This window comes from Hyposmocoma kahamanoa, unplaced genomic scaffold, assembly GCF_003589595.1.
Source record: "Hyposmocoma kahamanoa isolate Upper Pololo Valley unplaced genomic scaffold, ASM358959v1 80, whole genome shotgun sequence".
NCBI classification, from domain to species: Eukaryota; Metazoa; Arthropoda; class Insecta; order Lepidoptera; family Cosmopterigidae; genus Hyposmocoma; species Hyposmocoma kahamanoa.
The window spans coordinates 6,193,958-6,221,777 of record NW_020654051.1 but is presented as its reverse complement, the minus strand read 5'-3'; the positions used below and the strand labels follow the sequence as shown (position 1 = coordinate 6,221,777).

Sequence of the window (27,820 nt, the reverse complement as noted above, 5' to 3'; positions counted from 1 at the left end):
CAATTTCTGGTTTAAATATAGACGAAGATTGTTGATAAACTAAGAAATGAATATAATTGTTGTATTACCATGCAGATACTACAATTTTATCTTTGCCGGAAATATAATAATAATTTATTGTTTCCATAAGTAAGCATAGATGTTGCAATAGCTTAGGTATAGGTATAACGGGTCCAGTATGGCATGAAAATAATAGATAAGTTAATATAAAATTTACATTAATTTTCTACATACTATAAAATAAATGTTATACAAATTATAAAATTTGTATAACATTTAATTAATAACTTTGTTTATTATATTTTTAAATTACTATTTTAAATAAAATATTCTTAATGTGGTTTATAGTTGAGAATATCATAAACATAATATAACTTATTTTATTGATTAAATTATTCCGGCGCGTGTTACATTGGCTCCGACACTAGGCATAGCCTGTCCCGTAGGTAACCAACTCAAAAGTGAAGTTGCCAATATAGAACGCGATCTGCGAGTCTGTAGCTTAGTTGGGAGAGCGGTAGCCCCGGTTTGGCAAACAGACGCTGGTTCAAGTCCTATCGGTCCGAAGGAATTTGCCTTTGTATTTTTGCCATCTTTGTATCAATAATAATAACAAACTATTTTTTGTGACGTAATTTCATTATTGTTTTATTTTATAATATTTGTCGCTCAAAGGGCACTACCACAGCGCCCGTCACCCGGAGATATACATATGTTGAAGTCTCATGTGCCTGTAATTTCATCAGCACCCCATACCGTTCAAATCCGGAACGCAGTAATGCTTGCGTTACTGCTTGGCGGCAGAAATAGGTAAGGTGGCAGTACTACCCTGGACGAACTCTTTCACAAGGAGCTCTACGGCTTCAAATATAATTATGAATATCGAGGTAGTAAACACGTCATGATATTCAATAAATATTGATTTGTCGACCTCCGTGATCAAGTGGCTTACACGCCGGTTTTCATGGTGTCACCATCTCTGAGGTCCCAGGTTCGATCCGCGGTTGGGACAATGTAGAAAACTAATTTTTCTATATTGTCTCGGTCTGGGTGTTTGTGGTACATTGTTTCCGATTTCTATAACACAAATTTTTTAGTTACTTATTTGGGATCGGAGCAAGGTTTGTGATATTGTCTAATATTTATTTATTTATGGTTACTAATAAAATAAATATTATGATAACTACTTTATTTGATGTAATAATTTCAAAAAACATAATTCTATATTATGACGCATTTCTCAAATGATAAGTATTACTTGAAATAATGAAGTAAAGATAATTCAAAAGAGCTATTTCATTAATAATATCGTTTATATTAACGGTAACACTTACCGAACTTAATTGTAAACAACTACCCAACCGCCACCCTGAGATATACCTCACCCCTTCAGAACCACTCACTATCATTGGTGAGGACAATTATCTACTTTTTCATCAACGAATAGCATTTGGTCATTTCGATCAAACGGCGCGGAAGCTAACAGCTATTCCCATTTCATTTTAGCAAATAATACACCTAATAGGAAACCATTAAATATGTGTAAAAAAAACACTAAAATGTCTTGTTGTCCGTTTACAAACGTGCTGGTAGATGGTTAGATCAATTACTTGTAACTACAGAAAGTGTAGTTTCAGTCCACGATAGTCGTCGAATGCCATTAGAACACAATCTCTGTGCGCAAGAATTCCGCAAGAGAAAAATTACTATACGCGAGATTGTTTGACAGAATTTTTTTACTTTCTGAAAGTTTCTATCGCATTCTTACAAAACTTAACGTGTCTTATCTTTGTATTCGTTTTCTATGTCAGCGATTGCATCTTTGCGACTTTAAACAGATAATTGTTTTATTTATTGCATTATGTGGTATTGGGGCAATGTTTAATGTATAAATTAAGGGCGCAGAAGATCGGTAAGTAGTTCTCTGTCACAAGACGTGGCTTCAACTATGATTCCCCTTGTAGTGGCACTGTGCTTGGTAAGTGAATTCTAGTACTACTGCCTCAGTGGCCGAACGGCTACCACACGGGACTACCATGCAGAGGTCCCAGGTTCGATTCCCCGGCCGGGAGAAATATCTGTATGGCCTACATTTATTTCTCTCGTGAGTTTGGGTGTAAATTGTGGTTGTCTATGTGTGTGTCCATGGCATCCGCAACCCAGGCTTTCCCTAGTGTGTGCGTTATGTTGAGTGTGTGCGTTAGTATTATATTTTAAGTTACTATTTTTAATAATTGTCAATAGTTATTGTTCCATAACCTAGTAGTCATATTTTGTGTTGTTCTTTATTCCAGTGCACAGTAAATGCCCAGTACTGTCCGGATCCCTGTGCAGGACCATCGCCATATGCCTATGCCCCTGCATCGTGCGAATACGTGACAGCCTCTCCATACTCATACGGTTGCGCTCCAGCTGCGCCACCTAGACCACCGTGCGAATATATGACAACCTCACCATACTCATACGTTTGTGCTCCACCTACACCACCTGTACCACCATGCGAATACATGACAGCTTCTCCATACTCACATGAATGCGCTCCACCTACACCACCTGTACCACCGTGCGAATACATGACAACTTCTCTATACTCACATGGATGCGCTCCACCTACACTCCCTGGACCACCGTGCGAGTACATGACCGCTTCCCCATACTCACATGGTTACGCTCCACCTACACCACCTGGACTACATGCACCACCCGCACCATCTACACCCCCTCCGGTCTACATTTCCCTACCTACACCTCCTCCTATATGCGTCACACCGCCCGCATCACCTCCTCTGCTAGTAGAAGTTCCCCAACAGCCACCCATAACTATAACGCCACCATGTTCTCCACCTTTGCAAGTCACCCTGCCGCCGCTACCACCAATTACAGTAGTACCCCCGCCACTGCCACCAGTACATATAACACCTCCACCTCCCCCTCCTATGACAATTACACCACCAACTCCTCCCCCAATGCATGTTGCCCCGCCGCTTCCCCCGCCGCTCACGATTGAACTACCTCCGTCACCTCCACTCTTAATAGAGCTTCCCCCGATAATAGTTCATCCACCTCCTCTAGGCAACGTTTGCGTACAACCTCCTCCATTACCCCTCATGACTGTGCAACCTCCTCCGTTACCTCCAATGACCGTACAACCACCGACTTGTGCGCCAGTAACAATACAGCCACCTCCTCTAAGCCCCGTCACCATACCGGTGCCACCATTTCCCCCAATGATGGTCCAACCCCCGCCACCCGAGCCTATTAGTTTTCAACCACCGGCTATAGGACCTCTATACGTGCAACCGCCGCCGCCACCACCAATGTATATGCAACCTCCTCCTCTAGAACCCTTCTGCCTCGACCTACCCGCGCCTCAACCAATATGCTTCCAACCTCCCCCTCTTCCTAAAATTTGCTGCGTGCCTGCTACACCGGCTCCTCACAGCCCATTAACGTCTGCTTTACCAAATCCAGTCTGCCTGTAAACTAGTTGTTGTAGTCACTATTAAATAAGCTGTTGTTATTTATATGTGAAATGGATAGTATGCATTGTTAATAATTGAACAAATTAAACTAATTATTATTTTAAAGAGTGTTTCATTTAATGTTTTGTAATTCGGAAACAGCAATTACGTTCGCCCAAATTTCAATAAATTTTGAATAGTCGTATACCTATTCGTGGAAATCCAGGTTATATACAAGTTAACAATAACAAAATAAAAATATTTTCCCTGTGTCCAACCAAATATTGAAAACATGAAGTATTGAAGACATATTGTCTGTTTATTAAGAAGTACTAAATAGTAAGAATCAGGAAACGCTATTCGGTATAACATACGAAAACCATCGTCGGCAATCTCATTCTTGTGACCTTAAATATCGGTTTTGTTAGATTTCATTTAAATATTTCTGTGATTGTATAATTATTGACTTTGTTTGATAGACTTGGTCCGGATCCAGCCCGATCGAATTTATAATTATAAGAAACTTGTGGAGTCATTTCACAAAGATAATTGAATATCATGGTGGTCAAACATCGTAACATTCAATAATTCTTTATTATAATTAATTCTTCTCTGCAGACCGATTACCACAGAACGAATCATTAGATTTCAAAATAGTATCGGCAATAGTTTAAATTTCCTACCCCATATGCCGGAGGTACCAAATACTTTATACGATAATTAGTTTAATTAAAAATGAATTTGATAACATATTTAAATCGAAAACATTAACTTTCCATAGAGAGACTAAATTCAACGACTGGGCAACAGTAAGTATTCATAAGAGTAGGTCTCGTTTGTATGAGTTATATGCTATGAAAACTTATAATACTAATTCCAATTTCCTAAAATATGTTACAATTTATTCAAAAATATTTAAAAAAGTATGTGTAGCTGCTAAGATTAAGTTTCACAGCGGCAAAATTAGACAATCGATAAATAAATCTAAAACTACTTGGAGCATAATAAATAAAGAGTCAGGCAGGGTTAAACAACGCGATAGAGATATAGTTTTAGAATTAGACAGAAAACTTATAAAATCTAAAGATAAAGTAGCCCAAACTTTTGAATCGTTCTTTTCGGAAATTGCTGTGAACACTACAGAATCATTAAATTCCTCCCCTTCACTTGCTATTAATCTCCTAAAGGAAAATGTTAACGTTTGTGGCAGTTTATTTAATTTCCGTCATGTTAATCCACAAGACATCATAAAAGCTTTTAAATCAATACATGTTAAAAAAACTGAAGATCTCTGGGGCATATCAACTAAAGTTATAGACTCAGTCATTGATCTAATTTTTCCACATTTAGCTGTAGCTTTCAATAGGTGCGTTGACGAAGGTGTTTTTCCCGATTTAATGAAATACAGCAAGGTTATTCCCTTATTCAAAAGCGGTAGGAAAGTTGATCCTCGCAACTATAGGCCCATTTCAATTTTACCAGCTTTAAGTAAAATATTCGAAAAGGTTATGCTGACTCAATTACTGTCCTATTTCGGTAGGAATCATAATTTTCATAGTGAACAATACGAGTTTACTAGTGGTAGATCGACTAGCGATGCGGGGTAGTGTTATTAAAACACATCTTTGATGCTTGCGAAAAGTCCCAGAAAGCTATTGGTGTTTTCTGTGTCCTCTCAAAGGCATTTGATTGCGTTGATCATATTACTCTTATTAGGAAGATGGAACATTACGGTGTAAATGGCAAGGCGTCGAAACTTGTCTCGTCATATCTCAACGGTAGAACTCAGAACGTAGACATAAATGGTGTTACTTCTTTGGGTTCTCCGGTAAAAATGGGTGTTTCGCAGGGCTCAATACTTGGGCCTTTCTTATTTCTGATTTATATTAATGATCTGCCATTCTTTGTTAAGGACCATTGCGAAATAGTGTTGTTTGCTGATGACACATCCCTTATTTTTAAAACAGACAGACATGACATTAACTATGACCATATTAATGATACTCTCTCTAAGGTAGTTTATTGGTTTAATGCTAACAATTTATTGCTTAATGCCAAGAAGACAAAAAGTGTTAAATTTGAATTACCTAACGTACAATCGACTAGTCCAAGCATAGAAATAAACGGTGAAAAGTTAGACTTTCTTATTAAAGCAGTCTGATTGGGAGTGACCTTAGATAGTAAACTTCAATGGTTTCCACATATATCTTCCCTGGCCAGCAGATTAAGCTCCGCTGCATACGCAGTCCGCAGAATACGTGAGCTTACCGGTGTTAGTACTGCTAGACTAGTTTACTTTAGTTACTTTCATAGTATAATGTCCTACGGGATTCTCATGTGGGGTAAAGCGGCAGATGTTCAAACCATATTTGTATTGCAAAAACGAGCGATTCGTTCTGTGTACCGTCTAGGCTCTCGGGTTTCTCTCAGAGATAAATTTAAGGAGACTGGTATCATGACTGTGGCATCACAGTACATTTACTCAAATATTTTATATGCCCGTAAAAATATACATAATTTCAATAAGAAAGAAGATATCCATAATATTAACCTTTTAATATTAACCCAAAGTCCAAACTCATGGTACCACGATTTCGTTTAACCAAGGTAAACAACTCTTTTATGGGGGTATACGTTTTTACAATAAGATTCCGGAGCATATATTAAGTTTATCATTTCCTAAGTTTAAAAACTACATTAAAAATATTTTGATCGAAAAATCATAATATAAAATTGAGGACTACCTACGTGTTAAATAAAGATGTATGGAAAGACGACATGGCTCCAGAATCCACACAAAATTGATTCAAAGTGTGTTCCATAGCACTTAAGTTTATTTGAAAAGAGCAATCCCTAGAGTTTCTTGCTCGTTCTTCTCAGGGAGGTAGCGTAGTGAACGAGCAGTAGCTTAAATGTGACGTTTTCAAGTGTAAGTTTATTTTACCTATGGAACAAATAATTTTTGACTTTGACTTTGAATTTAAAAAAAATATTTTTATTCATTTGTACGTTTATGACTTTAAAACCAAAAGTTTTTGGTGAACATTTTGGTAAAATTACAGGCACATGGGACTTGTTAATTTATGTCTCAGGGTGAAGGGCGCAGCGCCAGTGCCCCTCAGATCTTTGCGATTTAAAGCTCTGAGTGGCACTGCAACTGTTATGGACAGGCGTGTTACCTTCGTTCGTCCTGTCATTTGATATTTAAAAAAACAGATCCTGCTTAGAAAACGATGCAAACCGTTAGATCACCGAGTGAGTTAAATATCACGTCGTTGTTAGGGGCCATACTTCTGTTTTATTTCTCATATTTCTAGGATCTTTTACAGTTTTAGCCTTAAATACCTAGGTTTTATTTAACATATGTCGTAAATGTAAAGTGATGGTAAAATTAAAATCTTTAGTTTCTTGCAAATTAACTCTCTATGCGTGGGTAATGCGCCATTGATCAGTATTTTAAATTTTAAATAAGAAATTATAACAAATGTACAATAAATGGGTCAATGAATAAATCACATGGATTAACACCAAGACACCATAAGATACTTAATTGGGTTGTATGTGTACTTGAAGGCTTAAAGCCGCCCTTGGTGAAGTATAATTTCACATTTTAGCAGCATGAGAGCTCCTTGCGAAAGTATTTGTTAGTACTTACCTATTTGTGCCGCTAAGCAGTAATGTGAGCATTACTGCGTTCCGGATTTGGAGGGTATGGGTGCTGGTGAAATTACTGGCACATGAGACTTTCCAACTTAGGTATGGCTCAGGGTGACGGGCGCAGTGGCAGCGCCCTTCGATATGCAACTGATATGGACGCTTACCAGGAGGCTGACGACTTGGTCGTCTCGTCGCTTAGTGTTATAAAAAAATATATAAATATAGGTATATTATGTTTATTTTGTATTATACGGTAGACGTAAGTGCATTATTTCGTTTTTGTTCGAGGTAAAATAGTTTTCGTTTGTGTTACAGGATGGCGGGTTCTGGGGGGACGTCGGAATGGCAGGAGGGCGCGGCGGTGTGGTTCCAGCCGCCGGGCACCTCCGCCCCGCTTCCCGGATCGCTGGTCGAGGTTCACCGCGCCGCACGCGTGCTGCTCGTCAGCGCCGTTCTCAATGGACAGGTAATGTCACTTGAATCTATAAGTGCGTGTACACTCGTGAAATAGGAACAGAAGGCGATTAAATCTTTATAGTATTGGGTGGCCAAAAAGCCCGTACGGTATCAAAGTATAACGGAAAATAAATCAAATGTGAATGAATTATGTGTTGGACACATTCCCCTTTCATAAAAATCACTGTTATTTGTAAAACACAAATCTACGTGTCGTTTCATTGTTACCTGAAAATTAGGTACCCATTTTTATATTAAACTGATTGATCGTGAATAATCAAAATCTTGATACACATAGCTTCGTCATTGTACTAACAAAACGTAACTTGAAATATATATAATAGATAAAATAAAACACCTTTTCGATTCACCACTTTGCGGTGTTTTCAATGAATTATAATACACTTAGGGTCGTATTCTAGAACTCTACTTAATGCTCAAGTCAGGATTGCACTGGAAATACGACCCTAATGGCAGGGACTTGAGTATGATTTCGAGTGCTTTAAACCATACTCAAATCCTGACTTGAGCATTGAGTAGAGTTCTAGAATACGACCCTATGAACGTTCCCGCCTACTCTTGAAAGGACCACAAACAATAGACCATTTTAAAATAAAAAATGTTATTTTTTTTGTCTAAAGTTAGCTAGGGGCAAAACATCGCAGACTTTTTGGTCAATCCATTATATTGGAAAATATTTTGTTGGGACATATCGGTCCTCTCCGATCTGTTATAACTAGCTTCCCTTTCCAAAAGCATCTAAATATAAACTCAAAAACGTGTATATTATAAGTTTTTTTTTCTAAATATTCAAAGAACGACTAAAAAAAAATATTTTCAGAGCTGTAGATAATATCTATTTATTTATTTTTATTTATTTCCTTAACGATGGTGATTGTGTTAGGACAAAAATATAAATAAAGAACTTATATCAAATTCAAATATGAGACCGAACATAATACAGAATATTAAAAATAATACAATAATAACAATGAATAAATACAATGTCAAATCAGATATCCTTAACACATTTAAATACGTCAAGCGCCTTACAGATTCTACCGATTCTATTATTACTTATTTTATATGTATGTGATTGATGTCTATACCTTCGTGGGTTTCTAGGTGTTGTTCGGAACAATTAGACGTTTGTCTTCCTCGTATTGATGATGAGGTTGTTATTTTTGAACCAAAAGTCAAAGGTTGAGAGGACTTTGTTAGTTTTGAGCTCGAGGCTTACTAAATCAGCTATTATGACAGAGTAGGTATCATCTGCAAAAACGGCTAATTTCACATTTGAGAATTATCAATCACATACTACTTGTAACAATGAGACATACATATGTTCATGGAAAATGTATGTAGGTAGAGTTCTACTGAAGTCAGGGAAAACTGCCTAGCATCAAAATAAAGTTTTATACCAGTCTATATATCTATATATCTGTCTGTCTATATATCTGTTAGTAGCAGTAGAGCTCCTTGTGAAAGAGTTCATCCAGGGAAATACTGCCACCTTACTTATTTCTGCCGCCAAGCAGTAATGTGAGCATTACTGCGCTCCGGTTTTGAAGGGTAAGGGGCCTCATGTACCTTTTCAACTTATGTCTCAGGGTGATGGGCGCAGAGGCAGTGCACCTCAGATCTGTGCGATTTAAAGCCCTGAGTGGCACTGCAACTGTTATGGACAGTCGTGTAGCTTACCATGAGGCGCACGACTTGTTCGCCCCAGCAGTTAGCATCATAAAAAAATCATATCACTTAATAATAATAATAATAATAATAATAACTTAGCATTGTGATATGATTTTTTTGCGTAACATTTCGTGTTTTAAGCTCACCAGAATCAGTCGCGGCAGTACGTGAGGTTTAGAAGGGCGTACGCGCACGCTGCAATTCAAGTGGTAGATCCATTGCGTGATCTATACCGGCCGTCGATCTGTCGTGACTCGTGATTCAAGATCGTTAACTCAAGTTTCTTTCCGGTTTCCTTCAACGATTAGTAAGGAATTAATCAATTATTTGTCTTGTCTTGTTACTAAAACCACGTTGCTTGACACTGATAAAGCTGTTTTGTAATTGATTGAATTTCCTAAATGTTAAAATCGTGGGTGAAACTTTGATATAACACATAATCGCATTCGTTTCGTATAAAATTTTTAGAAAATAACACTTTCTAAGGCCAGTTTCAGAATCGGATAAAGTAATAAGTATCAAGCTGCTAAAACTGAATAGTTCTTTTTTTTTAAATTATAGGCCAGTCTTTGAAATGTTGTTTTTATTTATTTATTTATTTAAAGAGGCTCTCACAACAAAAAGTACACTATAACTATGCAGGTATATAGAGTAGAGACTATGGTTTTAAACTAAGTGTCGCATTACTTAAAGGAGGGCACAGCATGCACTAAAAGAAATACAATAATATTAAGTTAGGCATGATTATAGAAAAGTACAATAATTATAAACTTAACTTTAAAATTCTCACATCACTTTCTTTAGCATAGAAACGAAAGTAAAATTAAAATTTAGATCAATTTCACTCTGATACTCCTTATACAGTATTGTTGCTCGTGGTAAGAAACAATGTAGCCTCAAATTTGTGTGACATCTTGGCCTATGGAAGAGCCTATATTACCAGACCTCGTTTTTACACCTCTGCCGCCCTTAGTTAAAAAGGTGCTTGTGAGTAAAACTCAAAACCGAGAAAATAAAGTTTAAAGAAATTGACCGAAAAAATATATGCTGTTTCCAAACGAAAAAATGTAGACACTCTCTGCAAACGCAGTAGGATAAACCTATATTATACGCAAAATGTGGCATTTAACATATTTTATTATTATGCTTCATTATGTCATTATTACACTTTTTCCGTTTCAACTTAGTAACAAAGTGTTCGTAAAATATTCAATACTGGGTAACATAGGCGCAAGTTACCACTATGCCTGTTCAGCTTAACATAATTACAACACTATTGTTGTAATAATAAGTCAAAAGGGCAGCATATAGTTACAATGTCTTTTCAATGTGGCGTAGCTTAACATTTTAAAAATTTTTATTACATTAAATAAGAGGTAACATTTTCACTTTATTTTAAATTTATGTAAGCATTGTGTAACTGTCATCTGGGAAATTAACATTTTTCGGTAAATATATATATGTACAGCTTTAACTGATGAAGATAGAAACTTAAATGTGACTTGCGCCTTTTCATTTACTTAAGTGATTGAAATGTGTAGTTAAAACAAAATTATGTCTAGGCAATTACGCCTTTTTACCAATTTATTTTCTAAATGCGAATTAACTTAGTTTGACCATAAAAGTGTGGGTACTTACGCCCTTTTCTCTTACGGTAACTTCATACCTAAACCACATAGAAAAAAAAAATTGTGGCAGATCTGTCTTTTTTGCTGATCACGGCAGTACATGTAACTAATTTTTTGAAAAAGTGTCACATGCGCCCTTTCACCTTACGGCGGCAGACCTCTTGGCTTATATATTAAGAAAGATGCTTTTTAACTGTGAGACTAATTTATTTTTATTATTACTTACGTGACAACTCTGTACGTTTATTCTACTATTATATTTAAAAGCACGCGTCCTTTGTTAAATATACATATACAATACAAATTCCTCTTTATTGAACACTGAACAAATATGTAAACAAATAAAAGACAATAAGCAACCTTATTCCAAGATAGCAATAAGTTTCAAGTAATCTTGAGGTGACAGGATGAACTTAAACATAGAGATCATAATCAGAAGATACAATAAGATCATAATTATTAAATTTAAAGCGCTTATTCTACTTTTCACCCTACACTTCGCAACAGATATCGAAACAACACCTTTATTAACGCAAGGTTAATAAAGGTTTTTGTTCCAAAAACACGTAAATAACATTATTATTTACATGTTTGTAACAAAAACTAGACACTTACCCTATGAATTTATACGAATGTAAGAGTGCCCCGAACGCATGGCTCAAAACACAAAACAGTGATGTAGATAAGGTCTAATACAAACTATAACGTGACAGAAATTTACATCTACGCATCAATATGTCATGGATGAGTTATAATAAATATATACGCACGCACACGCATACGTGTAAATGTATATGCACACATACGCACACACCCACGCGCGCAGACAAACACACATACACATTCATACTTTTTTAAATAGAATTCCATTTTTTTAAATATTTTACTTTAACATTCTTGTAAAATCTAGAAGAAGAGCGGGGTCTTCTGACACAGGATATACTTAAAAGGAGTGGGTACCCTTACCACTAATTTGTTCTGTATCTTTTGTTGAAGAATAAACATTATGTATTTTGTGTATTTCTTTTTTTAGTCTATCTCTAATTACACATTGAAATAAAAGTAATAAACAACTTATTAACTCACATTTTTAAAATGTGAACAGTATTTCCATTCACCTACATTTAAATTAATATGAACAGAATTATATTATTAATATGAACAAATAAAATTTGTAACAAGTTAATTAATATTTGAAACTCGCTCAGCTCAGAAATGACTGCCAATAGGGCCTATAATGTCGCTGTACAATTGATTTTACGCGCAAAGTGTAATATGAAATTACTGCGATGCAATTAACTTGAGTGTAATTATGTAACGTAAGCGAAACAAGGTCGAGGATACGTGTAAGTACATTTGCAGCCTTTCGACGGCATTGTGATTTGATCGAGCCTTCGCGCTTGCCCCGTGAATAAGTTTATATGTCCGATGGTAGAACCACACAGAAGTGGAATTATTTACAGCAGTCCGCAAGTAAATAGCCAGAAGTCAATGCCAGAATGGTATTGATTTTTACTGCGAAACCGTTCTTTTAAAAACGTAGACAGCTTTTAAAAAAGATTTAAAAAATACCAGATCACGAACCGTTAAAAACTTGTCCTTAAAAGAGCTATCTTGACACGTAATTTTAAATATCTGAATTGTCATAATACAAAATTCTTATGAACAAGAATTACTAACTACCCGCACGCTTCACAACGCCTCATTCACAAATTACTCTTCATCAATCATCTTTATTTCATGAATAGTTCAGACAGCATTAATTTAATCCGTGGAAGAGATTTATATTAAAATAAATTAAAAATAAGGCGATCTATTCATTTAATTTTACATGGAATCATTTTTTTGAGTCTCGTTACCTTCGGGATCAAATAAGTTACATTAGACACGGAGCCATCCACCCGAGAAATAAAATCGATTAACCATAAAATAGGCCTTCAAATACCAAATAATTTAATCAAACACTCATCCATCTCAAAGTTTAATGAGACAAGATTGTTGTTGTCTTACAATACACAAGAAATACCTTGGCGAAATCTCTTTTTATGTATCGGCAAACAATAGCATTTACGAAGTCAGGTAGAACAAACAGTCAGCCATGGGGAAACGCAAGGCCGCCGGAGTATAGAGAGCTCTAGTGATGCTTGCTGTCATAACATTGCGCCAAACGACATGGGTCATTTCGATTGGAAAGTCTAGTTTCTGAAATAAAATTTTAAATAACCATCTGTTAACACCGCTTCGCATTTTAATGGAATGTGATGAATATGATGATTAAGATTTTGAGTAAGAAATTCTAAAGCTCTCGTCTCTTTTACGTAACAAACATTGATGTTCAAAAACATTTTAAAAAGTTAGAAAGCAAAATCAATTAAAAAGTGAATGACTATAGATTCCTGTAGGTTAATGATTTTACCATCTCAGTCAGCTGTTACCATGGGAAATGGTTGGTTTGTTTGAAAAAAAAAACAAATATACGCGATATAGATTTTCGAAAAAAAAAAACAGTTTCGTTTCCAACGTGTAAACATAGCGAAAACCTGTATGTATATACTACCATATTAAGTATGTACGTAGGTGTCACAAGATCAAGATCACATAGCTCAACATTGTTTTTATAATATTAAGCGACTGGACGAACAAGTCCAGTTGAAGTGTTACTCAGAGCTTTAAAACACAAAATCTGAGGGGCACGTCCACAGCGCCGACACCCTGAGACGTAAGTTGACAAGTCCTATGCGCCTGTAATTTCACCAATACCCCTACCCTTCGAAACTGGAACGCAGTAATGCTCACATAACTGCTTGGCGGCGGAAATAGGTAAGGTGGCAGTACTTCCCTGGAGGAACTACTAAAATTTAATATTCAATTTCAACTCTATGCTGCCTACCATCAGAACGGCCCAAAGTATCAAACTACATGTGCTCTCAGAGGTTTTACATGTTCAAACACAGACGTTCAATATCACAATAAAAACAACATGGCCAATATGCAATAAAGTTAGACGCATATTGTTGGGTTATTCATCGGCATAAAACAATTACTTATTAATTGAGATGTTACGAGGGTGGTCCAATTTCGTTGCTGGTCCAATATCCCATACTTTCCCCTATGTATTGTATGTAGTTATATTTATTTCATCGTCATCAATTTCTATAAGTATTATTCTGCCCTCAGAACGAAAAAGGGCACAACTACTGTATAAAGTACGCTTAGTTGTACCCACAGACCACGTGGTTGTGCCTTTTTTCATTACGAAGGCAGTATTAATCGCACTATATTTGATTTAAATAAACACCACTCTTTAGCCATTTCAATAACCAAATACTCCAAACAGTTTATGTAATTAGTTTCGTTTCAACAATTGTTACGTTACATTGTGTAGGACGACCGTCAAAAATCATCTAATAAAAATACAATCGAATAGCCTTGTCCATAATAGAAACCATATTAGTTTCTATCTCTATCCGTTGACCGTTTCAAATTGATGATAATTTTGTGGCTTTACGGATTTCCTCTATGAATTATCGTTATATTACAGCCGTGTTATTTGCTAAGTATTTTTGTTTCGATATAATGAGTCTAGTCATAACTTACCTTACATCACCCGGTCCGTAGCAAGCGGAACGCAATCCTTCGTAAATACTTGTTTACGACACGACGCAACATAATCGCAATTGTAGAAAACACATTTTTTAGGAAAACCTCAAAATTTGTTTTAGAAGTTGCTCAGCGCCGGCGCTAGCCTAGTAACGCCCGGATGCAATCAATACCCTGTGTCGCCCTCTAGTAGGTATACGATAGAATGCTTACAGCATTGACTTACAATTATAGCTTACAGTTATAATTTCACCGGTAGGAATAGCACGACGGGGCGCGACTTACGCGAGATTGCCTAAAATTTCTGTTTAGTTTTTATTATTAATTATTCCTAATGCGACTTAAAACGCGGGATCTCTATATGGGAATACCGGTATCTCGCGCTTTAAGTCGCGGCCTCTTGTGCTAGCCCTAAGCAAGCTAAATTCAGGCGCAAATGGCGCAATTTTAAATTATGGTGGGTAGCAATAGCCCACCCACTACAAATAATAATTATCACAATTATTAGTTCCTTACCACGATGTAATTTCTGCTTATTTTCCTATTATTTCAATTTCGGAAAACAAAACCAAACCGTACCGTGATAATAAACCTGTAATTAGTGATAAGAATAACCACGAATGTCTTACAATTAAAAGTAATAATGATTACCATTAAAGGCGATAATTCTTTTGCAAATATGATTGTTGGCAATACAAATACAAGAAGCTTTTAAGGCCTCAAATTATGTATAATGTCAAAAACTAAAAACGAATTAAATTGAAGAAACCTCTGATACACAACAGTGTACTCCAAAAAGTCAATAAAGTCTCGATATCTCCAATGAACACTATGCCAACTTTATTTGTTGGTCAGTTTCTGTTATTTTTGTAAACAGCCACATTTATTTGCTAATATAACGCTCCCCTAACTTTGTGAAAAAGCAATAAAGAAACAAAAAACAAAATTAAAAAAGAAGTAATTATGTGGAACAAAAATTAATAAACAAAAAAACAGAACAGGCCCAAAAATTAAGTTGGCGTAGTGTACATTGAAGGTATCGTCTGTACTTTCGTAACCAATTTAGTGAGCCCAAACACGATAATTCTAGTGCAAGTAGTTGAGGAATTGGGTAGTCGTAGTTGAGGATCTTTAAACAACTGAAGACATGTTTATCAAATATAGCTAAAGATTATCGTTATTAAATTAGCCTTGAAATAAAAGAAAACTGTTTTAAATCAGTACATCCGTTTAGAAGCTGCGACGATTCTACAAACAGACACACAGATACATAGACAAAGGTTTCAAAGTTATAACTAGTCTCTTGTAGTTTAGATTAAAAAAGATTAAGGCACGCAAAATATATTGAAGAAGACATCAAATGATTATCACTCGTTTTAGTATTTTGTACCATAGTATTACGAGTTTCTTGTCCTTTTCCTATATTTCGTTATAGTATAGTGAACTAATACGAAAGTCCTAAATCTATAAAATAACGAACATTTTAAATGTAATAAAAAGCATATTCGGACTTAGATTGTCGTGATTGCTATTTGAAATTAAAGTTATTTGATTAAGTAGTACATAGTGATTTCGGCTGGCTACATCTCTTACTTGGTCGAAGAATTCAGTCCAAAGTCTCAAAGCAGCCGCAAATAGAAACGCATTGAATGGAGTACCTATATCGATCAGAATGTACCCACTCCTGATCCGTTATCCCAAGTCCATAACAGTTCTCGCTATAAGGTATGCGGTAAATCAGTTAGTCGTGGCATCTCGGACATTGCATGCAGTCTTGCGGGATGACTGTAAAGTTTTCTTACTTTTGCGGTTTTCTTCATACAATTGATTAATGGTGTTTATTGAGTTATACGCTGCGGCTGTTGACCGCTGTTTATTGTGGAGTTATGTGATGATTAATTGACGATACGAAATTAAAAACTTTTTACTTTTTTATTCCAACAACATGACGTTTCAAAGGTGTTAACCAATGCGAACTACAATATCGTAATATCTACAATATAAGACGGAAAAAATGTGATATAACGCAGTGAAAATATCATAGATAAATTGTAGATAATACATCATCATCAATGTTGTACTCTATTTTAGGAATATTTAACTATTACTAGGAAGATACATTGTAATGGTAATTTTATCAAAACAAACTACTGCTTGACAGCAGAAATGTATAAGGTGGCAGTTCTTCCCTGGACGGACCCTTTCACAAGCAGCTCTAATGCTACTTGTTGTTGCAATTGCAGCAATTGATTTTTGATGTACTATAACTATCACAGAACAATACAGTAGAAGTGGTGGTCTCGAAAGACCTATCTGAGCTCAGTCCGTCATTTTCGTTTTGTATGGTATGGTTGTGCCATTCTATACTGCACGTTCTCTAAAATCCTAGAAAAATGCCTTATTGCTGTTTTGGAGTGCAAAAATGATAACCGCAGCAAAAATTTTACCCGTGGTGGTATTTCATACCATCGGAAAGTCTTATATATATTAATAAATTTTCAATTTTCTGTTTATCGAAATAATGTTTTTGTTACAAGAAACGAAAGTAAAGCATATACCCCTGCAATATGGTCCTTTATTGTTTGGAGAATTAAATTAATAACCCCAATTCGTCGTCGTTCAGCAATGAACCGCTAGATGGCACCACCTTAATTGAAATTTCAATATAACATCAAAACGTCGTAACTTGCAATGATAGGTTTGAATTAAATTATTTAAGTTTAAATTATGTTAACAATCCAGAATTTGTTATTTCTTTTTAAATTTGAAATTACAACCAATCAACATCAAGATTTAGTAAGTGTATCAAATTAAAAATGTGTGAGTTTTGGCGACATCGGTTCTGATCGCAATCGAGGCTTACGATACTTCCATTGTTTTTGTTTTTGTTGTTGTTGTATTTATTCTTCCGTGGTAGTAACTTTGGTCAAAATTCATATCAACTTATACAGGGTTATTTTTAAAATACTAACAACCTCTCAGGACTATTATTACTAACATCATAAACAACAACTTTTGTTCTATGACTTTTTACAAAACATAATGTAATAATATTTTTTTGTTTTTGTTGTACTATCTGACACTTTTTATATCTATATTTGTTAGAATAAGTTCAAATATGCAAGCATCCTCAGCAGCGACTCCCACCCCTGTCCTACACAGTTATTACCGTTTAAAGCGTTCTATTTGAATCTGTTTATTTTTGTATTAAAGTAAAATATTATGAATTGTTAAAAGTCACCCTCTGTATTAATACTATTACCGTGGTATCATATAAATTGTAGATCGCTAATAAAACAGATGTTATTATGGTGTAGTTTGCACAACTGTACTAAAGTAATTATTTGTCTTACTTATGAGAAATTCATAAACATGGAGTAAAAAACAACGAAAATAATAAGTTAAAAATACGAAACTAAGAATTTAAAATCTGATGCGCGTGCATTTCGCGCCAACGCCTTGCAGTTCACCTGAATCCGAATCTGGCGCGTCATGTGGATCTTCTTGTAACTCGACTTATTGCAAACATCCTCGCGTAATACGCAGACAGCGAAGTAGAAATAGTGCACCAGCCGTTCTGCCAAGTTGCATGAAATCTACAATGCCGAGTTTGCCACGCGCGATGAGCGAGAGATTGCCAAGGTCAAGTGAAAAATCTAAGGCGAGAAAATGGAGGACAGTGACCGTTCCACTTCTGAAGGACCTGTGTTTGGATATCTTGATGCACAATGTAATTATCGTATATTACTTAGTTATCGTCTGGTTTTATTATCGTTCAAAAAGTTAACTTTTTAGCGCATTAAATGACCATGTAGATTTTTTTCTATAGAACAACAAGTTAAGATACTGTATTGAAATCTAAATTGAAATTCTTATTTAAAAAAGTACAGTTATAAATGTTGCAAAGAATCCTTGGCCTCAGGCTGAATACCGAATATTCGGCCTGGAGTGTAACCATTATTGGCCAAACTATTCGGCCTGATAAACGCACGTACGACAAGTGACACTGACGGAAAATGGCATTAAAAATTTCAGTTATGATAAATTTTGTACAATGAAACAATAAAGGTAATAATAAATAAAAGGGAATAAAAGTAATTTGATTTTCAAGTTTATATAGGAAATGAAACTATTTCTCCGGATTTAAATCGCGTATATTTGTTTTTTCAAACAAACCGACGTTTCGGGCCCTTTACAGGTCCCATGGTCACGGTTGACTATGTTATGTCTAATATTAATGGAAACCACCATTTGTAAGTCAATGTAAACCACCCAATTTTTTCACTATGGTTAGAAAACTTATTAATTAAATACCTTATTTTTAATTTTACAAAGAAAAAATCCCATTTACGCTACATTATGTTTTACAAATTATTTTATTTTAACAATATAATTTTTTTTATTAAATTAAATTAATTAATTAATAATGGAAATTAGAATAAATTAAAACATATTAATTAGTACTGCAGTTTTATGTCTGTTTGGGATTTTTCATCAGAGGAAATACTGGATCCCAAACTGGTGGTACAGAGAAACCATCTTCCTTGTTGAAATTTGGATGTTTTTATATTTTCAATAGCTTCTCGCAGCATCCTGGGTAGATAACGGTCTTCTCTTGCAAGGACCTGGGGTTTGTCAAACTTCATTGAATGTGTGGGTTTACCCATGGCATGTCCGCAGACTGCGGACTTGTTTACGCGATGGTGTTTGACATCAGCTATATGTTCTTTGACGCGAGTACACATACTTCCCTAAGTATTTGTACCCGCGTCAAAGTCGTCGTTTGTCCAATATAAGAGAGACCGCGCTCACAGTCAAGCTTGTAAACTCCTGCATCTTGTAAGGGGATGTTACATTTCACGCGTCTCAGGAACTGAGAAATCTTCCTTAGGGGCTTGAAATAGGTCTTGATAGATGCACGCCTGAGGACTCTTCCGATCTTGTCTGTAACACCTATCACGTAAGGTAAAATGGCAGGTCTTCGCTCGACTGTTGGTGGTTTCACACGGGGCCTGCAGCATTGGCGTGGAATCTTCAACTTATTTGCATGAAGGACTTGCTTTATATGCTGAAGTTCCCCCGCCAGATGATTACTGAACAAAGATTTGCCCACGGTATCTGACTGGCTAGGATGGTGATGGGAATTACCATTGAGGTACCTATCCGTATGAGTTTTCTTTCGAAATACTGTATCGCCTAAGGTGCTATTAGTATTTCTTTGAATTAAAACATCTAAGAAAGCTAAAGTATCACAATTCTCTAGTTCCGTAGTAAATTGGATCTTAGTACTAAAATAATTAAGATGGTCCAAGAAAGAAGGTATGCTATCTTTAGACAATATTGTGAAAGTATCATCAACGTACCGTTTGAAAGTCTTCGGCCTAGCCAGGGCTATGAGTAAAACTCGGTCCTCGAAGTTTTCCATGAAAATATCGGCAACAACACGAGAAACCGGAGAGCCCATCGCTATACCGTCGATTTGTAGGTAGAATTCATTATTCCACAATATATAGCCTGATGTTAGAATTCTGCATATTCATTGGACATATTATGTTCCCTTAGCTTTCTATGTACAATTTCAATGCAGTCTTTTAATGGCAGTTTGGAGAACAGCCATTGAACATCAAAACTGACTGAACATCATCAGTTAACCGTAGATCTTTGATTCCACTGATGAAAGGGTATGAATCCTTCACATGTGTAAAAGCTCTCAATGGTGACGGTATCTTTGTCATGTGTTGAGCCAGTTTGTAGGTCGGTGTGTCAATCTGGCTAACTATGAGACATATTGGGGTGTCAGAATTATGTATTTTTGGTGACCCATACAGTTTTGGAGGTTTTACGCAGCAGGGTACAAACTCACTTACATCAAGTTTCAGTGTATCGGAGTGTTTACATATTAACTTAGTTGTTGTTTTTAATATCTTGGTGGTAGGGTCTTTTTTCACCTTTTTATACGTCCTTTCATCCGATAGTAAACCCTTTTGCTATTATAATCTGACGTATTCACGATTACCGTCGCGTTTCTTTTATCTGCACGGAGGATGACTAATTCAGAATCTTCGCGGAAGGTCTTCAGCACGTTATATTCATCTCGAGAAAGATTCAGTCTGGTCAGTGTTTATTTGAACGCAATATTGACGAAACGTCTTTCGAAGAAATTTTCTCTAAGTATTCGATATTTATATTAATAATTATAACAAAATAATTGAGTAATTTCACATAAAAAATAATTGAATATCAATTCAATAAAAAATTTATTGCTACTTTCATGTTTAAAAAGTCTCAAATTAAACAATCACATTATCATAATTTTAAATCCCTCATTATCTTCTATATTATGCTTTTAATAGGGCTACACCGCTTTTGCACTGATATTTGTGGGTAGGTCAATGACTGATAGCTCAATTTATTGTTTCTTCGGCTTTTCCAGCCAAATACTTGTTTTTATTTATTCGGTGTACTTGTTTTTACGTCTTCGGTATTTGACCGAATACTTGTTTTTAGGTATTCTGTATTCGATCGAAGAACAAAATGGACCCAATTTCGAATAGTAATGGAATAAGTACATTGTGTTGCAATTTAAAAAGAAACTATTTAAGTCATATTTAAGTGATTATTTATAGCATCAATATAATTTGAGACCTGTTATTATCACACTCACGTAATAATTAAGCAAGTATTTACTTCAAGTCATTCGTAAAATGAAGGACATCTAACAGTATCGCCGTAATCTAAGCAATGATTCCGCTTACTCAAGCAAGACTTTGCAATATGCATGCATGCAAATGTAATCCTATATTACGTAGTCCCATTGATCACGACTTCGTTAACATTCCATTGCGTTTAAAAAACCCTAGGAAACGAGACTGGTTTAAAAGTAGGTTTCCATACCTAAAGTGCTTAAATGCTACGTACGCAGGCACTCAAAACATGAGATTTTAATCAATCTCTTTTATTAACTCAAATTATAAAAACAATTTTACTTTTTTTTCATTTTTATTTTTAAACAAAGCTTCTAATTTAATTTCCGATAGAGAAGATTTATAACTGATTTTATAACTATCGTTCTTCAATCTCCACAGATTATACCAAGCTCCATTGCCGTTGTCGTTACGAATTCCATACGACCAGAATAAAAAGTTACTGTTGGTTTAGTAAATTTTTAACCGACTTAGCAAAAGACTTCGCAAAACATATTATATTCTTCTTTTAAATTCCAGACAATGTACAAAACAAACAATAAAAGTGTTCTTAATACTAAGAAGAACGCATGTCAAGAAATTAATAACGAATATAATTTAGGGTCACCTTTTTTTACTTATGTAAGATTATTGGTCGCAGGCTTCAAAATTTAAATATCAAACACTCTTGTACATTATAAAAGCAATAATTTGTCACATGCAATTCAAATAGTAACCGACACTGTATAAAATTTTATTTTCCGCAGACCCTAACAATGTTTCTATTACGTTTATCAATTACTATAAAACACTTATTTGTCGAATCAGCGCGAAATTGAGACATATTCGGCATGCAGCGTTTCGAAATTGTGCTTTAGAATATCTTGAATAACATAATTGTATTATTATGTCACAGACTGGATAATTTTCCGTCTGGCTGCAGTTCTGTGCCGGCAGTCTACCGACAGGGGCAAATTGCCATGTGCCACACTGCAATGAGTTTATCTCGATTGTAGTTAATTGTTTTTATAGTTGGCTTACTTTTTTTAAGGTACAGATTTACTCGATTTTTGATGATCAACTCGTGTCGATCTACAGGAAATAAATACGATATCGATCGTCTGCTTCGTACAAATTTACTCGATTTTGTCAGATCACACATGTTGATCGACAAAAACTCGAGCAAACCTGTTGACGCTTTTACTAATATTCGTCAACAAAGAGACTTTTTGAACTTATTACATTGTAGGAAAATAGTACATTTTTTTCCTAATATAGGTATGATACAAAACAAAACTCTCGATCGATATGATATTTGATATAAATATTGTAAATTTCAAATGTGTACAAATGTTTATTTACAAAGAACGTTCCCTAGAGTTTCTTAGTCATTCTTCTCAGGGTAATGTGTTTTAAGAATGTAATGTAAGATATATTTGAGTTTGATAAATGTATGGACATTTAGTTTCAAATCTTTCTGACCTGTCCACTTTTTGTTTCAGCCGCAAACTTTTGCTTTGCAAATGGGAAATGGCGAGGAAGAAGGCGACCCGGTGTGGCCTCGCGAGGAGTTAGGCCCCACAGGCGTAGATGACATGACACGGCTTCATGACCTCCACGAGGCAGCGTTGCTGTGGAACCTCAAACTGAGATATGAACAGGGCATCATCTATACATACGCCGGGTCGATTTTGGTCGCTGTCAACCCTTACAAACCTGTCGACTCCTTATACGGATTGCAAACTGCGAGGAGGTGATTTACTTTATTATTGTTGGCGTTTGCATTTTAGGAATTCTATTATGAAAAAATAGTGCATTTTTTACGTAACCTTTCTTGGTTGACGTATTTTCTTATTTCATGGTACAATTGATATAATATTCGCAATATTAAAGCGCATTATAAGTCAAATTATTATTTTTTTGAGGGTAGTTTGGTTCTGGTATAATTATTATAATTGTTAAATTTCCCCGTAATAGTCAACTCGTAATGTCGTCTTTTTTACCAAAAATGTTAATGTTAACATGTTACATGTTTGTAGGTACCATGCAGCGGAAGCTCTGGGCGATCTCCCACCACATCTGTTCGCCATAGCGGCCGCCGCGCGCGCGTCTCTGCCGCAGCCGCAAGCCATACTCATCTCAGGGGAGTCCGGTGCCGGCAAAACAGAGTCCACCAAACTCGCCGTGCAGTTCCTAGCGGCAGTCGCCCCAGCCCCTCCCGGTCGCGCTCCTGTCTCTGAACAAATCCTCGAAGCGGCCCCCTTACTTGAAGCATTCGGCAACGCCCGAACACCAAAAAACCACAACTCTAGTCGTTTCGGAAAACTTCTCGAACTCTACTTCAAGGACGGCGCGCTAGCCGGCGCAAGAGTTGCGCATTACTTACTAGAAAAATCCCGAATAGTCACACAATCACCCGGAGAAAGAAACTATCATGTTTTCTACGAATTATTAGCGGGATTAGGTGAAGAACAAAGAAGGGCACGTGGTCTTTTGACGGCAGAGCATTATTTCTACCTAAACCAAGGAGGAGATTCAGGAGGAGCCGGTGCGGGAGCCGATTGGTCAGCCTTATGTGGCGCTATGCAAGTCCTTGGTATTGGAGATTCTGAAAGAGAGGACATAATTAGAGTATTAGCGTCTGTTCTGCACTTGGGAAATGTGTACTTTCATAGAAGACAGTTGCGTCATGGACAAGAAGGTGTCCAGTTAGGTGGCGGCGCAGAAGTTCGCTGGGCTGCACATTTGTTGAAAGTTCCCGCTGAGGCGTTGGCGAGAGCGTTGACTACTAGAGTCACGGCGGCGCGGGCTGAACGCATGAGGTCACCGTTGCCAATCGACCAGGCTTTGGATGCAAGAGATGCGTTCGCCAAAGCGCTATACTCTTCGTTATTCAACTGGCTGGTTTTAAGAATAAACTCTATAGTCCATCGCGGCGGTTTACACGACGCGCACAGGATTTCACTCCTGGACATCTTTGGGTTCGAAGACCTGGAAGAGAACTCGTTTGAGCAACTGTGCATTAACTACGCGAACGAAACGCTGCAGCATTATTTTAACAAGCACATATTCAAGCTGGAGCAACAAGAGTATCAGAAGGAAAGGCTGGAATGGTCACATTTGACGTGGAACGATAATTCACCTGGTTTGTATTTACCGTTTGTTGTAATTTTTAACGAAACGATACATCGAATAGTCATATTTGCACTTAATTAACCTGGCGCCCACAACTGATATAATCAAAAAGACTTTCTTCTAGTAACAAATTTCCATTATTCGTAAATAAACTATTGGACTATTTCCAAATTACATTTATTGTATAGTGACATTTATTATTTTTGTTTACAGTAATCCAGCTACTAAGCAAGAAGCCTGTGGGCATTCTGCACTTGCTGGACGACGAGAGCAACTTCCCGCGCGCTTCGGACGCGTCCTTCCTCGAAAAGTGCCACTACAACCACGCATTAAATGAGCTCTATTCTCGGCCTCGGTTAGGCGCTAGCGAGTTTGGCGTAAGTTTCTTACAAAACTACTCAACCTACGTATGGACGGCATCTACGAATACTATTATAAGTACTAAAAAATGCGTACTGCCTCAATTGAATTTTTACACTGAAACTATATATCCACAAAGTTGAAATTCCTAATTAGTTAAGATTTATTTGCCATATAATATAAAGGATATTTGCAGTGTAACTTCAAATTGAATACGTATCAAACACTCGATAACATATCGTCGGGGGCAGTGCAATTACGCGTAACTAGCATTGGATTACGAATTTCCATTTCGGGAGTTAAGTGGCCAAATCATATCCGCGTAAATGTTGTGTTACATATCGACCCCTCCTATGTAAAGTATCGTATGTCGAAATTGCCAAGTTTACAGGGGAGCGTTTTAAAGTTCTGAATTCACTGAAATAAGCATGACATGTGACTTAAGCATTTCTCAGTTTTATTCGGCAAAGCTCGTAACTCACATAGAGTATTATAAAATCCTAGACATCGATTAGATGATCACTCTATATAAGTAGCGAGATTTGCGGATTAAAACTGAAAAATCTTAAAAGTCACGTGTTATGGTCATTTCAGTGAATTCAAAATGTTCCCCTGTAAACTTGGCAATTTCGACATACGATACTTTATGTAGGAGGGGTCGATGTTAGCGTGACTTACGGGGATCTATTGTTATCAGTCTGTAGACAACATAAATTGATGCTTACTGTGCAAATATTTCAGTCGAAGTCATTGAAATAACAAAAGAATAAAAAAATCTCTCTCCCGTAAAATTTGGTTTCGTGCAGTTACGCGCCTATTCCCAATACTACATGCGCGGATTTGCACTATCCCCGACGATCACGGACACAATGCGGTATGCATGGTGTCCGTAGATGTCGTCAATTTTATCTTGTATCACAACTACCATAATAACTTAGAAATATCATTGCCGAACAATACAAGACGAACAAATATAGTACTTTTATTTGCCACAATATATCTTCACTATATAGATCTTCAATAGATCTTCACTGAAATTAGGTACATCATACACAACATAGAAACAGAATATTAATAGTATTCACATTTATTCTTTACAGTTAATAGCATTCCAGTAATATTAATTACTTTTTTAATTTTACAAAAGCATTATTATAATAAAAGCGATGAGTCAAAAGGCATTTAGTCAATTGCGTTTTAAAATTGAACGTAAATCCACTTTCTATGGCCTAAAATAAAAGAGTCCACTAATACGTTCCGGGGTATGAAAGAATGGGCTACTGTACATGACACTGAACTGTTTTTAGAAAAATGTTAACTTCGCCTCTAAATTTTGTTTGCATGGAAATAATAAAATATTTTTAAATAACATTTGTTTCTAGCTGAAGTTGTTCGATGTGATAACAGACAGTTTCTTATCCTTAAGTATTATATATAGCCTTGTAATCCTGTATTTGATAATATTTGGGAATCCGTAAATTTCCATACAAAGAAAAAAAGGATGTCTTATTACTATTGATTCTCTCATCAGCGATTGGATAGTAGTTCACCAATTGATAAACTAAATTAACACTCTTTCACAGATAAAACACTATGCCGGCCAAGTGTGGTACAACGTGGAAGGTTTCCTGGACAAAAACCGCGACGCGCTGCGTGCAGATGTCCTGGAACTGCTGTGCAGCAGCGAAGTCCCACTGGTGGCCGAAATGTCCACCCAATTGAGGATTCAACATGACTCAAACAAAACTCTGCCAAGAGGCGCCAATGGAAGATTCGTCACTATGAAACCGAGAACGCCAACAGTTGCTGCGAGGTATGATGACCTCATTAAATATAAGCATTTTTATCCTATAGCCTCTCACTAGGGAGACCCTGTGTCGCGGGTGCCATGGACACACACATAGACAACCACAAATTACGCCGAAACTCACGAGAGAAATAAATGTAGGCCATATAAATATTTCTCCCGGCTCGTGAATCGAACCCGAGACCTCTTGCGTGGCAGTCCAGCATGATAACCGTTCGGCCACAGAGGCAGTTACGACAAGCTCGGTATGTGATACCTAGGAAACTAAACTGTTTTAACCGACTTCAAAAAGGATGTTCTCAATGTGTTTTTTTTTTTTATATATACTTATGTTACGAGAGTATTTGTAAACCGATTTTGATGTTTCTTTTTTATTGGAAAGAGGGTATCTCAGTATTGATCCCATTTAAATTTGAAGTAAACATCCCACGTCTAAAGGTGGCAAACTAGGGGTTGAATCCGGCTGCAGGCACTTTCCGGTAACCGATTGCAATAAAACTTGGCAAATAGATATAATTCCACGAAAATCGTTTCTTTTTATAAAAAAAACTTAATTTCGGAACTTAATCGCATGTATTTGTTTTTTCAAATAAACCACGATTGCAGCTAATTGTCAGCCGTGACCATGGAACCAGTACAACGGACCCAAATCATTGGCTTGTTTGCAAAAACAAATATACGCGATATAGATCCGAAAACATAGTTTCATTTCCCATGTGTAACAATCGTGAAAACTTTATTAGAACTCGATTCAATACCTTTTAAAACCAATATATAAACCGAATATTAATAATACTAAATTGGTTTATACGTTACAGATTTGTTTTTTAGTCTGTACTAAAGGATATTCTCGAGTTTGAAACAGGATAATAGATATGATTTTTTGGTACGTTACTACATAATATTACTGTGAGAAAATCTATTCATTTTATAGAATCAGGTGCACGACTTGTTGATCCCGTCACTTGATATTATAAAAAAAAACGAAAGGCAGTAATACTCACATTCTCATTACTCAAATTCTTCACAGGTTTTCAGATAGCCTCCACCAATTGTTAGAGTCGATGTCACGGTGCAACCCATGGTTCGTGCGTTGCATCAAGCCGAACACGGACAAGTCCCCTATGCGGTTCGACATGCCATGCGTGCTGGCGCAGCTGCGATATACTGGCATGCTCGATACCATTAAGATCAGGCAGATGGGGTACCCGATTCGCATACCGTTCCAGATCTTCGTTGATAGATATCGGTAAGTGTGTCCGTAGGTTTAACTATATAAAACAGACTTTATTTTTTTAACAAGATTGAATATATGTAGGGTGTCTCACGGCTATGCCACAC

The 27,820-nt window shown here is 36.3% G+C and overlaps 2 protein-coding genes across 3 annotated transcripts in view; both read left to right on the top strand.

Annotated features, from left to right (window-relative positions):
• The window catches only part of LOC113233833 (unconventional myosin-XV), a 164,701-nt gene that overhangs the window by 42,655 nt on the left and 94,226 nt on the right, over positions 1-27,820 (top strand). For both annotated transcript variants that reach the window (XM_026469051.1, XM_026469050.1), the window contains exons 2-7: positions 7,434-7,584; positions 22,680-22,930; positions 23,217-24,322; positions 24,526-24,689; positions 26,256-26,485; positions 27,510-27,728. In XM_026469051.1, coding sequence (XP_026324836.1) covers positions 7,435-7,584; positions 22,680-22,930; positions 23,217-24,322; positions 24,526-24,689; positions 26,256-26,485; positions 27,510-27,728 — 2,120 coding nt within the window. In that variant the 5' untranslated portion in view covers position 7,434. The remainder of the gene's footprint in view (positions 1-7,433; positions 7,585-22,679; positions 22,931-23,216; positions 24,323-24,525; positions 24,690-26,255; positions 26,486-27,509; positions 27,729-27,820) is intronic.
• Positions 1,949-3,572, top strand: LOC113233948 (extensin-like). The gene is made up of 2 exons (XM_026469183.1): positions 1,949-1,978; positions 2,295-3,572. The coding sequence occupies exons 1-2, from the start codon at positions 1,949-1,951 to the stop codon at positions 3,480-3,482; spliced, it is 1,218 nt and encodes a 405-aa protein (XP_026324968.1). The 3' UTR covers positions 3,483-3,572.